Here is a 15,160-nt window from a genome sequence, read left to right as displayed (position 1 = left end):
TTTGTGTATAGATCTAGATATGATATAAATTAACTAATAACTTAATATAAGTCTAATCTAATTTAGTAATTATATATCAAAGTATTAGTTTACATGACTAGATATGCACAATCATGTGGTAAAACTTCCCATCGAAGGACCCTTTTGAAGAATGTTATGCAAGTGGCAGCGCCACGCTGTCTATTGCTTCAGTAATCAGGTCACAAGTTTACCGGCTTGACGGTGTCAGTAGTATCTCCCTCTAAAGCAAAAAAAAAATTAAATATTAAGATCAAGGCGTCAATGCCAGGAAGTGTCTTTTTAGATATATATATATAATATATTATATAGTATACATGCTTTTGGCCTAGAGATCTAATTTTGAAGTCTTGATATTGTTATAACTGTGGAGGCAATGCAGATAGGGGAATTGTGTGTGTGTAATCAGCTGACACAGATAACAGTGGCGAGTGCTTGGCAACCATTCAGCATAGATTTGTGTTGTAAACAGTACTGAGGCCAGTCACATAGGATGGGTTAGGTGACATCCAGAAAGGACAAGTGAAGCTCTATCGGTTTTGAGAAGGCTTTCAGGGAACCTATGTAAAGAGAGAAGGTGACAGTCAAAATGGTTTGGTTTGGATTCAAAGTGAGGACACTTCACAAGTACGAGACTAAGTCAAGTTCAGTACAGTGTGAAGGTGGTACAGAACAGTTGAATTCTGTTCGAGCCTGGGATGAGGTGGAGAGGCCAGTAGAGTTTGGTACATCAGTATGGTTATCTACTTTGAAGCATTTGTACATTCATTGTTACATGTTGTCAGTGGTACAGTATTGGCTGTGATTTATTAGTCATTAGTTACTTTGACACATTATTTGGAGCCATGACTTCTCAAGCTCTTTGAGTTCTCAATGATGCATTATGTAGAGTATTTATTTGTGTCTAAATATAGACAGATGTTACAATATTTAAATCTAGTAGTGCTTATTGAACTTTAGATAGAGTAGTTTATTTATTCCGGACATTATATGAATTTGGACAACTTGAAGTGTTGATTTTACCTCGTTTTGACGCGATTTATTTGCAAAAGTGAGGGTTTGTGCACTGTGCATGTCCATTTTCAATCAATTCTATGTCACTTTCATTCGTTTTCAATATTTTCTAGACAGTATACATCATTTTTAAAGTTGCATGGTAAGCCATTTTTATTTCTGTCACCTGGATAAACTTAGCTAGCTTCCGGATTAAAAGTTTTTTTTGGTTCCTGTTAAATGTTGTGCACTTTCAAAATTGATCATTACGTTCATTTATAGACAGAGCATCACTTGTTACATTGACTGTGCTTCAAAGATGTGTCATTAAAATCTTAAAGGGGTGTTGGGATTCAGATTTTAAAAAGCGATGGAAAATTTATTTCGGACAACTCTCCAAGAATAAAAATGACCCAAAAAAATAGCCAAAATTAATATTTTTTTGTATGCTTCTATGGACCAGACCTAGTCTATTTTCTTTTGATAGTCTATGAGATTTTTCTATTTACTAAATAATTTTTTTCCCTATTTCTAATCTAGTCTTAGCCTATAATATTTTTTTCACTCTTCTTTGCTTTTTATTTTTTAAACAATTCTTTTTGATTATAGACTAGATCAATTAATTCTAGACTACAGATTCTATTCAATTTTTAGATTTAACTCCAGATTATTTTAAATAGAATTGAATTGAATAAATATATATCAAATATAGTCTATTTATAAGATAATTTTATCCTTACAAAAGAATACCAACCAAAAATCTTTTAGAAGGTTTTCCAGAAGCACTGATTCAAATTTCTTCCAATGGCACCCATTTTTTACTCCTCGCTCCATGATACCTTCATCCCATTAACTAGCCATCTCCCCAAACCCATTCTTCTGATTATTGATAGGCTGTACACCTCTCACACTTCCCTCATAGAAACATCTCAACTTTGTTTTGATAACCAAATCATTTTGAATTGTCCTCTTCCCCAAGCCAGTCACCTGATGCAGCCCCTTGATCAGGCATTTTTTGCTGCCATTAAGAATGCTTGGAAGGATGCATTAAGATAGCACGTGGCATCAACTGGTGATGGTGTGTCCTTAGAAACATTTGCTAAGGTTTTTAAGCCTACATGGGGAAAAATGTGCTAAAATTGAGTTAGTCAAGCAAGGCTTTATGGCTGCAGGGATATACCCTTTCAGTCCAGAAACAGTTAAATCAAGGCTGAAAAGTTGGGTCCCAGTTTACTGTACAGACCACAAACATCGTCATCTGCCTCACTGGCTGTGCAAACTCTTCCTTCCACCTCCTGTGATGTCTCACCTCTTGCTTTCCCACTCCATGATGCCCTACCTATTTCTCCCACCTCCCACGATGTCTTAACTCTTTGATTCTGCTTCCCATAGTCCTGCCATCACTCATGATGTCTCACCTTTTGCTTCCTTTTCCAATGATATTCTACATCTTCCTTCAACCTCCCATGATAACCCACCTCTTCCATCTGGCTCTTGTTCCTCAACTCTACCAGCAACATCACCTGATTCACCTTTACCTTCCACCTCATATGGAAGTTTTTTTCAATATTGGCTAATCTCCTAACACAGAGTTTTCCAAACCTCATGACAAAATTATATTTGAAAAATTTAGTGAACTTTCCCTCTCTTTCCCTCTCTCATTTTAAAGATACCCTCCTTTAAGAGCAAGGACAAAAGTAGTGCTAAACCAAAAAAATTTACCCCAACTCTCCCAATTCTTGTAAGCAGCAAGGAATTTTGGCAAGCCTTTAAGTGCAAGATTACAGAAAAAGATGAGCAAGAAAAGATTAAAATATGTAGGAAGGTAGACAAAGATGAGACAAAAAGATGAAGATGCACTGCAAAGAAAAGTCTTGAGAGAAAAGAAGAAGGTAGAGAGACAATAGAAGAAAGATGATGATGCAAGGAAGAAAAGGGAGAAAAAATGTTTTGCCAAGTAGAAAGACAAATGAAGACAGGAATGATGACTCTGAGGTAGAGAAACTGAAGGAGGCTGAACAGAAAAAATGTGACAATGAAAGTGGTGATAAAGTTTCTGACAGCCTTGTTGAGTAGGGAATGAAGATTGTCCTGCTGGTTGCCTTACAAGAAACAAAGGCACTCTTTAGGTTCTATGTGAACAATGCCATCAGTGGTGGCACACTTGTTGCACAACAGTCCCTCAGAATGCAGAAGAAGGATTAGAAAAATTCAACCTTCTGTGTTCCGCCTGTTGCCCCGATCAATATCGTTAGTTCACATAAAACTTTTTAAAAAAATGTTATCATACATAACTCTTTACATTTCTATATTAAATACTTTCATTATTTCATGCTATATTATAGCATTCATAATTATTGTTATTGTGATATTATTGTTAAAAAGTTAAAGATGGTCACTTTAATTTTATTTTTATTTATTTTCACCAATTGTGAATAATATTGAAATTGTAAATATATAAATTTGAATACAGCTGTATGTAAGGGAACTCGGGTGAGTTCTTTACCACTTACATATGGCTCGATAATCTAGGGTATGATTCTCAATTACACTTGTCAATACTTGCTTAACTCAAATACGAACACTTAGTATACATCAACTCTAACTCCTTATATTCATGAATATCGATAATACTTTAATACTTAATAAAGCACACAATTATATCCTCTTATGAAATACACAAAACATCAGCACCCTACTCAGACCAGGTCAGCTCTCCAACTGCTAGACTGACCGCTAGAAAACCTAATTATCCCCCCTTGAAAATCCCGTGATAAAACAATTCACACACCAACCCATAAAATAAACAAACACACACACAATCTCACATCTTACACACCCACGCTCTTGACACTGTATATAAATCTTTCTAAGCCTGTAAAAAAATCTTTGTTTTTTTTTTTTCTTTAATTTTTTTTTTTTACTTTTTGGTGAAAGTAAATAATATTAATAGCATGTTCATGCTCAGAAACCACAAAACAAAAAAATTAAAAAAAAAATAAAACCTAATTTAAAATTATATATTAATAAGAATAGTGAAAAATTAATACACACAACATAAAATAAAAAGTCCAAATTAAAGTAAAGCTCTCAATAAAACATGCAAACATAAAATAAACTACAAATTAATATAGGCGACAATCTTCATCATTTAACTCTAGTCAGTCATACAATATAAACTGATTTTAGTATGACAAAACTACTTTGAAATTAAAAATAAATCTATATTGTCTTATTGGAAATGCATGGGGTATCTTAGAATTTAGTTAATATTAATATAAAATTAAAATTTGAGTTTATTGAAGCCTGAAATAAATTATGGTGTCCGAAATCAAATAAACAATGACAAATTTGTCTGAATTAAATAATGACACATGGTCTCTTTGACCTTAAATATAATAAAAAATATAGGATATGGGGTACAAAAAAAAGTAGACAACCTTTTCTTCTTAAATTAAAGAACATTTTGGTACTTCATTTTCGTTTCTATGTCAAACAATTATCAAATAATGCGCTGTCAAAGTCAAACTTTGAAATTTTGGCCTGTAGGTGTCCAAATAGCATAAACTACTCAAATAATTTTTAACGTATGCTCCAATTTTTGGCTGAGTCTTACTCTGCAAGTGACTGGTCTAAAATGTTTTTGTTCTGAAATGGCTGTTATTTATTAACGTTTTGTTTTCTCTATCTACAGATCTTTGAATCAGCTTGTTGACTTTAAAATCATTCTGTATAAATAAATATAGAAATACTGTAAAATGTTTGACATTATTGTTCTAACAGAAGGTTACACCCAACTGGACTCAAAAGGTATAGACTTTTTTTTTTTTCTTTGTTTTCTTGAAATCATTTTTTTTTATTCAAGAATACTTAAGGACTTAATGGTATTAATCATTTATAACTTTTAACCCATTGACATTTTTTTAATGTTTAAATATTACTGAAACCCTTGGATTTAAAGGTTCTGTTTTTTTTTGTTTTTTAAAACCTATTCTGTATTTGCCAATAGATGGTAAAACTTTTAATTTAGAGACCATGGCTTCTCAGCTCAATAAGTTGGCAGTTATCTATCCTTACATATTCTGACATACTATTGGGACCTACATGCACTCTCTCTCTCTCTGTCCTAGTTGATCTAGATCTAACTGCAAGATCTATATGTGATATAATGACTTCAATGATTTATTCTGGGTTTGATTTGACCCCCCCCCCTCTTTCCCTTTGACCCCCCCCCCCCAATCATCACATAAGCTATTGTAATTAAGCTAGATGTCAAATCATTATAATTGCATACAAATGGTGTTATTATTGATAATTAGTGCTATTGTATTCTATAATCTACTTTTAAAAGGCTTCATCATAAATAAAGTTCATAATTTGATTCAGTTTGAAAAGATGTGGTAACACATATTTTTTTTTTATACTAGAGCAACATTTAAAAAAACAACAACCAATGAATAAGAAAATATTCATTCCTTTGATTTATAAAATTTTAGACCAATTTATTCTCCTACTTTAATATTATGAAATTTGCTGTATAATACATATTTTTTTTTTTTCAAAATCTACAATGATGTTAATTAATATATCGTTTACTTTGAAGGAACTGTTAGATCATGTAGCACTGTCACACTTACTAAAAGGTCCCCACCGCAACATTATTGTTAATACCAGGAACCCTTGGGAAAAGGAATTTACTTCTCAAAGGTAAACTTTAATTTTACTTTCATTTTTTATTTTCCCTTATTTAGGATATATTTACCTCTAGATGATCTGCACATCTTTGTGAATAGATTTGCAGACATGCCTACAGTCCCGCATTATGCGGAACCGTCCCGCAAAAGCATCAAAAAAGCTCACATGTTCCGCCGTTCCGCATTCACGATTTTTTGTTCCGCCAAGTCTGAATTCCGACACAAAAAAAAAAAAAAAAAAATCGCAGATTTTTCATTATTTATTAATAATGCGAAATTAAAATACTGAATGCAAAATAAAATATATATAGGTCTGTGTTTATTGTTTACATTTCATCTTCTCCCGGACCCGGTGTGTCCTAAATTTACGAAGATAAGGTTGAGCTAGATCTAGACATAGATCTAGTACTCTAGGTAGGTCTAGATACTAGATCTAGATTCTAGATCTATTCTTAGAATCTAGTAAGTGCTAATTATGCTAATAAGCCAAATGTTTCATTCAAATCCCTTTCTTTTCCCGACAATGGCTATACTACTAAGTACTTAGAACACTTAGTCTACTTACTAGTACTTACAGTACTTACTACTAGTCTAGACTAGATCTAGACTCTAGACTACTCTATCTCTAGACTATTGGCAATGGGTTGGTAGACATAGTCACGTGATTTGGGCACGGCAGACATATTGGTGGTAAAAATCTGGTTTCTATGCACAATCAACAAACGCTTTCCCTTTTAGGCACTTACTGTGACTTACCATGGATGAGTCGAACAAAGAAAGATATAGTAAGAAAATTTCAGAAATAAATAATATTAATCCTTACACTTTAAAAGCAAGCCTGTGTAATAAAGAAAACGATTTGCTGCCCTCCTTGTGTTATCCACTTTATCCAGATCTCTTCACTTATTATCTTGTAACGTCTTGTTCTACCTGACTACTGGACTGACTGAAAGTGCTTTGGCTTACACAATCACAAAGGATGAATTCAAGGTAGGAGTTATATTTTAGTTATAGATCTAGATCTACGTTAGAAGTGGATTTATTCTATTTATTGTTAAACCTAGATTAGATCTCTAGATCTACTAATCTAGACTAAGTTAACATTAGACTCATTAGTTAGACATTAGTCTCATTAGATCTAGCTAGAATGCTAGATCTAGACATCTCTAGTATTTATTTAGACTAGATCATTAGATATAGATCTATGATTAGATCTATATTTTTTTTTACATTAATGTAGTAAATTATAATAGACTGAACAGACTCTATTATTATTGTCTAGGACTAGATAATTTTGTGACTAGATCTAGAATCTTCTAGATCAACTAATGATTAACTAATCAACATTATTATGATTATAATTGTAACATATAATAATGTTCATATATTGTGATAGATCTACATTCTACAACTACTCAAGTCTTCAAGGTCTAGATCTAGTTACTTACATAGTATTCTAGATCTAGAATATATTATATGTAGACTTTGTAACTTTGTAGATCTAGATTAGATTCTAGATCTATATCATACTATATGTCTATATATTATATATATACAAAACCTGGATGATGTCTCAGACTAGAGTTTAGCCTACATACTAGATTAGATCTAGCATCTAAACCAAAGAAAACTTTACTATCCATTTTAGATCTAAGTCTAGGGCTGAAGACTTTTAATTTTTTTGTTTCTAGGACTAGGCTCATCAGGACTAGTAACTTGTCGATAAATCTAATGGTCCTTGAACTGATACTAGTTCTGTGTTTCTTTTACAATTCTCAAATGCTCCGAAATCCAAGCAATTTTTTATATTACAAAAGCTCTACTTCTATTATTAAAATGTTAACGCTATTTTTACTTAATGTCTACAGGCTTACAAGACTTAAGCAGCCTACAACCAGTTCCTAGATGGCTGGGTTCAAGATGTTATGGCTTATAAACCACACAAGTACCCAAATACTGTTGTACTAGAAAAGGTAATTAATTAATATTGTTATATAATGATAGTCATAGGTATTTACATGTATATGAGACCAATGTCTTGATATGTACAGGTATTTTTAATTATTTTATTTTTCTTTTAAATAGGTTCTTCACTCTCAGCGGTTAGCAGAAAAGGTATTGCAGCCCTGGATAGTAATAAGTCAAGATGGTATTATTCTATCAGCCCAATGTTCTTGTATAGCTGGACTTGGCGAGTCTGCACTCATGTGGCAGCCACTTTATTTATGCTGGAAGCCAACACCAGAGTAAAAGAGAGTAATAAAGACAGTTACAGGCGTGTCATCTTACTGGACGAATCCATCAAAGCTTAAAAAACTTTTGTCAACTAAGGTTTCTCAGATTGATTTCACCTCATCAAAAACAAAAAAAAAAGTTAAATTTGATTCTCTTGTGGACAACATCGCTTCTAAAAATATAAATTCAAAGGCTATTAAATCCAGAGAAACTATAAAGCTTAGTATACATTCTTTTAATTCATTTATTGAAAGTAATGAGATAACACCTTGAGGTGTTATTCCAATCAGATATTTTACTGTGTTGTTGAAAGAATAAGTTTGTGCCTGTGCTTTAATGCTGATAGGTCTCTCAATGAAAATTTTAAAACAGGCATTTATTACTTGGATGTCAAACTTATTTTACTGTCACTTTCCTGCCATAAGTATAAATAAATTCTTTGGGCATTGTCTTTCCGAGACTCTCCTTATTGGGCCAGAAAATCAAATCGAACATGTTGACATACATAAGATATAAAACGTTTATGAAGATCTTAGAGGCAGTTGTGGGATGAATTTTAAACATATCAGCTAATACATAGGCAGGTTTACCTAGAATATTTGTAATAAAGTGTGTTAAAAAAATAATTTGTGTACATTCATAATTAAGGTAGTTAAATTAAATTATATATATGTGTAAATGTGAGACAGTGCCTGTATTATATCCAAGCTATCCAATGAGAAATATTTATATAATTTAATATATAGATATATTTATTCAAATCATATAATGCATTCATTTATTTGTGGAAATAAAAGAAATGAATTTAAATATTGTTTGTTTATTAATTATTATTATCTTAAATATTATCATAAGGTCTTTCAGGTTAACTTGTTTATTCAAATAAATCATTTTATTTCTAGATCAAAATCCTGTTCTATGTAACTGTTTGCATGACAATGGATGTCAAGAACTAGATCTATTAAAAAAAAAAAAAATTATGATATATAAAGTATCTCAGTTATTTATTTATTCAAATCAAGATGTTTGCCTGGTCATGCATTTGGCGCGATAGACTTACCAATGGTTCCGGGTTCAAACCCTACCCATTCCCATCCCCTGTTGTCCTGCGGGAGGTTTGGAGTAGGAAGAAACTTCCAAAATGTAAAACATTTTACAATACAATTTAGTGGATTTAATTATATCTAGATAATAGTAGATAGAACTATATTAACTAGATAATAATATAAATAGTTTGTCCATCATGGCTGAACGCTTTGCACTGGGCTTTTGTGCTTCCTCAAGTGACTGGTGAAACCTGTGTTAGGCTGGAATGCTAGATTTCATATCACTTACTCCTATGGCTAATGTCAAAGTATATAATATGTTGCAGATATAGATTATATTATATATCTTACTATAAAGGATTTATAGGTAAATCTAATCAGGCTACATTTAGTAGATCTACTGATCTGAATAATAATAATAAAAAAAAAAAAACAATAAAGTAACATGTAGATCAAATACAAGTTGAAAGTTAGTAACAATCTAATCAAGATCCATCTCTAGAATGTGTATCCAATAAGTCTAGATCTAGACTTACAACGGTATCTAGAATCTAAAGCAAGATCTAATAATTAATACAAGTACAGATTATAAACATGCATCTAGATCGTGATAGTATTATTAATAGTCTGTAATAGATCTAGAATCTAGTCTAGAGCTTGAGTCTATATTTAATAAATAAATTCTACATAATAGTATACATAGGTTACCAGATCTACACACATACTTCACATAGACATAGTACTCTGACATCATAGTATGATCATAGTCGTCATCTCTCGAGCTCTAGATTGACAAGAATCTATACTAGATTAGATTTAACTTTTTAAAAATGATTTCCACAAACTTTAAGCCAAGGTTTCCCTTCAACATATTTTGGGGTAAATCCTTTTCTGTTGATTGGTTTCAACCAAGAGAGAAATCTTTTTGGAAGTAATCTCTTCAACGCTAGTCTAGACTATAGACTAGCGTTGAAGAGATTACTTTGCCATGAAGTTATTACTCTTCTAGTATTTGAGCACCCTTTCATGCAGCAGTAGCAAGGAATTTTGTTTAAATTAATGCAATAAAGGTGTGGAGATTATGTTTTGGAAACTTAAACCCGATTGTATTATTAGATCTAGTTACTCGTCTATAGTCAGAGTAAGGTAACTAGTGTAAACTTACAGACAAGATGGCGGATCAGCTTAGTACGCAGAAATTGTCGCGTCATATGTCTACCAACCCATTGGAATTGCATTTGCCGTATTGCCACTATTGGAGTCTATAATTAGTATAATCAGAGTATTGTCACTATTCTAACAGTAACTAACACTAACTCAACTGGTTTCTAAGTCCTAATTAATCTAGAAAAGGATTTTTTTTTTAAAATACGTTATTAAAGATCTAGATCTAGACCTAAATGTAATTAATTTTATTAGACACAGTAAGGCTAAGGCCTAAATTATAATAAGGCTACAGTTAGATCTACTATTCTACTTATTAGTATTATTACATCTTATAGTCTAAATTAATTATTAGTTTAGTTTCTAGATCTAGATCTAAAAGTAAAAGTAGGACTAGCACTTCTGGTTCTGCTAAATCTCTAGAGATCTGTCTAGAAATAGACGTAGAAGGTGATAGATTAGATTCTAGTTTATTATGTAATAAATTTACTATTTATTTAGATCTAGTTCTCAATAAGTTGAATAAGTCTATAGATTAGTATAGATCTAGACTGACTAGACATTAATATTTAGATCTATAATCTATAATATTATTTTTATAATCTGTGTTCTTAGACTTATTAGGACTTATTAGATGTAGGTCTAGACTAGGTAAGTCACTACTAGACACTAGTAGACTCTTAAATTATTTTAGTTAGATCTAGAACTAGAGACATCTAGGGTTATTAGAGTGATTAGAGTAGAGCCCTAGAAAAGGATAGATAATCAAGTAGATCTAGAATAATCTAGATCTAGTCAGTAGATTTATATCTAGTAGTAACAAATAAAAATAGATATTAGTAACATTTGAGTCTAGGTCATTAGAATACATTTTAGTTAGAATTCATCATTTAGGAGTTAAGAACTATTGATTTCAAACAAAGGACATAATTATGAATTAAAGGTTTTCTTACTTTTAATTATAATATTTACATCTAATTTATAAGAAGCATGCTATTGTTGTTTTTAAAGTAATATAATTGAAGTTTTATTTATATTGCGTACAGTATTGCTAACAAACGCGTTTATGTTCCACATTGGGGCTCAAAATTCCACATTTTCAACCTGAGTGTTCCACATTCTGGGTCTTGGGGGTAGGCATGTCTGGATTTGTATCTGAACCTTATATAGGCCAGACTAGATTTGTATCCGAACTTTATATAGGCCAGACTAGATTTGTATCCGAACTTCTTTGGTCACCTACTGAATACATGTAGGATTGCTTAGATCCAATATTTTCCATCTAAATAGCTTTGTATTGCTAATTGTCTATAAATCTGTCTTTCATCCAGTAAAATCTTTTCTTATATAATACTGATAATTGGACTGATGCATTTCTTAACATTTTTACAGATGTTTAGTTTTTCATTTTGACTAATTCAGACAGATATTTTATGTCTATTTGAACTATTTCTCAGAAAGAAAGGCACTTAAAGTATTAGACCATAATTGGAAAAAATGATTAACATGCTTTAATCTTTCACTAGTTCCTGTTTCGAACCTTGCAATCTATTGTGCAGATGATTATGTGGCCAGCACAATGACCAACTGCCTTTACTTTTCCCAACTAAAGTTAGGTACCCTACCTATTTCTTCTTGGGACTGTGGGTCACACTAGAATTCTTGCTTAGCCTTTAAGATCAGTTTTCATCTCCAAACCAAGTATTTCTCAAATATTTGCTGGTTGAAAACAATAAGAATTTCATTTGTGCCGCCTTAAGTTGGCTGGAGAAATTTTTAGCGCTGTAGGCTTTTACGATGAAGGCTTTTAGAATGTAATGAAAAAGAAGACATATTATTATAAAACAATATTCTGATTTTATTTATCATAAATATTTACAATATGTATAGAATCCAAATTTATGTATCGGTATTAAATGTTCATTGACTCGCTGTTTTTCTTCCACCCCCTTTTCACATTTGTTCAAATTGTCACTCCCCACAGTTTGAGAACTACTGTCCTAGCCAAAACCTCTTGCAGGGATAGAAGCAGTCTGGTTCTAACTTTGGACCATAGTGGTGACATTCTCAAACACATACCAAAATAACTAGGCAGCCATCTCTTCTGTTTCCTAGTTGCTTGCATCCCTCTCTGCACTCAGAATGACAGTCACAGAGTCAGTTCTGTCCACTCCTTGCTCGATACTTTCCCCCTTTATAATTCACCAGATGAAGGACAAATGATGTTGTAACATGACCATACATTGTTTATGGTTTTATCAGTAGTCAATAGGGCACCATGAGAAGGAATCAACTTCAAAACACTTGTCACAGTACAAATAATGTTGTTTTTTAACTAAAACAGATGTTTAGACACAATTTATATTTGTCTTCATATTGTTACTACTTTAAAACATTTAAATACTGTACTCTTCCCTTTGAGGCCACATACTTTTTTTTCTTTAAGGTCAAGTGCATTTGTCTTTGACGCCAAGTACCCTTTTCTTTTTAGGCCAAGTACTCTTTAGTTTAAGACAAGTACTCTTCTCTTTGAGGCCAAGCCATTCATGAGACAATTCCAGTACATCATTTTCTTGCGACTAGTCATTTGGCCTGCATTTTGACAACCTAAAATAACTTTCTCCAACATAATTCACATACATAAGATCTGGCTTACATAAAATAAGAGTTAAGATCTTTTTTTATTATTTAGAATCTGTGTATGCTCTGCAGCTTTGAGTGACCAGGGTTTGAAACCTGAAGACATCCACTATGTTATTTGCTTAAATGGACACATAGAACAGATTGGCAACCTCAACCTCTTCTCTGGAGCTGTCCAATGTGTAGGCTATGATATTTGTCGACATGATCAGTACTTACTGCATGAGTTGAAAGAGGTATCTACAGACTAATATTTTTTGTTTGTTTTTAGTGTTTTGTGCAGACACAGTTTAAATTCTTTTTATTGCTCCCCTACGATTGCAGTAGTTGCATAGATAAAGATTTTGTAGACATAATAATGCAACTAGCGAAGCTTCCCTTTGCTATCTTAATATCCATATAGCTGGTAAAGTAAAAGTTCATCAGTCGCTGGGCCATTTGAAGAGCTCTTTGTCAAACTCAGAGATTATTCTAATCAGGTCTTAAATGTAACTTTTCTATGGGAAGATTGGACAGACATCTTAATGTAGACAGAAAATGTGATTGTTCTACAAATTTATTCTTAAACACTCAAACATTCATAAATGTTCTCAAATCTTAAGGCAATTCTCAAACAGAATCGAACTATCCAACTCATCACATTCCATTTAAATTCCTCTTCTGCTATACCATGGCATTATGATGTAGCCTGATTTAGACATTTTTAGTTTTTGACATGCTGAAGTTGAAGTTTTGTTTGTTGACTGGCTTGCGTTTTGAACATGTTCATGTATTTGTATTGATGATGTTTACTTTTGATATCCTTGAGTTGTTTTTGTGTAAAACAAGATAAGAAATAGAAAACTTCATTGTTACACTGACTGTTTAAATAGAGCTAAGTCATTTTTTCCCTATTTCCTTCATTTGTTAGTAAATAAAGCAATTGGCTTGTTTTATCAACTACTTTTCATTTGTCATTAATAATTGCATACAATGTTTAATTTCTTTAAATATCTTTGCCTGCTGAACTACCTAGAATGTCATCATTATCCTTTCCTTTAAGTTTGGGGGCAACACAGAGTATGATGAATTTATATGTCAGATCCTTTCTATGTGCTAATTTCTTAGTATAAAAAAAAATAGAACTTAGTATAAAAAATCAGAACAAATTAATTTCTTAATAAATAAAAATACAAATCATTTTGTTTGCATAAAAACATCATTTCAATCTTGAAATAGCTTGAAGAAGCCATCATTTAAGGGAATATCTCATGTTTACTTTTTTACAAATATCTTTCTGAGTCCTACCCTGCGTCACTGCACATTATGGATAAACTTTTCTTTATTTATTCTTGATACTGCAGGTCTTATTTGTTCTTCCTGCAGGGGATGCCCTTCAACATAGATGAGGATGTAGAAATAGGGCCAACACCTGGTCATACAGGAAATGATGTGTTGGTGGTGGTGAAGAAGGCTAATCTTGGAGTATTAGCAGGGGTTGGTTGGTTGTTTTTTTTGTTGTTGTTGTTAGGTGGTGTAAGAAAAGTACAACCTTTTGCTTGACACAGAAAATCATGTTGAAGGATTGTACTATCCAGCTTTAAAAAGTATGGTTAAAGTTCCCTTTCCAACCTTGCAATCAAACGCAAGATGATGTAAAGGTCATATGTTTCTGTGGCCCCCTGGTTCGGAAGCCAAGGGCTTTACTGTTCAGCCATTGGGCCTCATGTTTATTTTCAAACTGATGTTTAATGTTTTTTCAATTTTGTTTTTCACAGCGGATTTATTTTATTGTGAAGGTGACCTTTTCTCCCCCTCCCTTTGGCTAAAAAATAGTGAGCGACAACATCTCCAGGTGCAATCAAGATATACCATATTGGAAATGTCTGACTTTATCATACCAGGACATGGACCTACGTTTAAGGTGCATTTAAGTTGTTTTGTCTTTCCCTTTGGCATGAGTCTGTCTTATATGTTTACAGCATTGTCATTTTCCTCTTAAATGATGTGCATTCTTGAAAAGTTTATGTTTGATTTTAGTAGTATTTAAGTTGATTTAAAAAAAAAAGTTTGATATAAAACCATTTTTTAGATTGATAAGTGTATTGCCACGCCTAAGGCATTATCTGTTGAGATTATGTGAGACTCCATGACCTGGTACATTACAGTTTGACCACTCACAATTGTGATTTGTTTTTAATCCAAAATGTAATATCTGCAACTTATAGAATGTATAAAAAAGTAGCCATTGGACAAATTTTCAAACTGAAATGTGCTTGTAAATAATAATAATATGGGATTAATATTAAAACCGTTTAGGCACCAATATCCAACATTAAGTCTGATTTGAGCTGATCAGATTTTTAAAGATTGAATTAAGAGACAAAATAA

At 32.3% G+C, this 15,160-nt stretch overlaps 1 protein-coding gene and 1 long non-coding RNA gene across 2 annotated transcripts; both read left to right on the top strand.

Moving 5' to 3' along the window:
- The first annotated feature begins 607 nt into the window (after positions 1-607).
- Positions 608-14,536, top strand: LOC129927701 (uncharacterized). Its single transcript, XM_056038019.1, has 4 exons — positions 608-743; positions 1,046-1,174; positions 12,863-13,026; positions 14,156-14,536. Exons 1-4 carry the CDS (start codon positions 608-610, stop codon positions 14,330-14,332), a joined length of 606 nt encoding a protein of 201 aa, XP_055893994.1. The 3' UTR covers positions 14,333-14,536.
- On the top strand, positions 5,804-9,159 carry LOC129927652 (uncharacterized). Its single transcript, XR_008779281.1, has 3 exons — positions 5,804-6,695; positions 7,574-7,678; positions 7,791-9,159. It is a non-coding gene; the product is annotated as an uncharacterized LOC129927652 (long non-coding RNA).
- Positions 14,537-15,160: the final 624 nt, after the last annotated feature.

This window comes from Biomphalaria glabrata, chromosome 8 (assembly GCF_947242115.1).
Source record: "Biomphalaria glabrata chromosome 8, xgBioGlab47.1, whole genome shotgun sequence".
Taxonomy (NCBI): domain Eukaryota; kingdom Metazoa; phylum Mollusca; class Gastropoda; family Planorbidae; genus Biomphalaria; species Biomphalaria glabrata.
The sequence above is the reverse complement of the archived record's forward strand: the minus strand, read 5'-3'. Positions and strand labels throughout refer to the sequence as shown.

Excerpts from the sequence above, each read along its gene's own strand:
- LOC129927701 (XM_056038019.1), top strand. The coding sequence starts at position 608 with ATGGTTTGGTTTGGATTCAAAGTGAGGACACTTCACAAGTACGAGACT. Across the intron at positions 744-1,045 it reads GGAGAGGCCAGTAGAGTTTG|TTTTGACGCGATTTATTTGC; the intron begins GTACATCAGTAT and ends GATTTTACCTCG. Across the intron at positions 1,175-12,862 it reads ATCATTTTTAAAGTTGCATG|CTTTGAGTGACCAGGGTTTG; the intron begins GTAAGCCATTTT and ends TATGCTCTGCAG.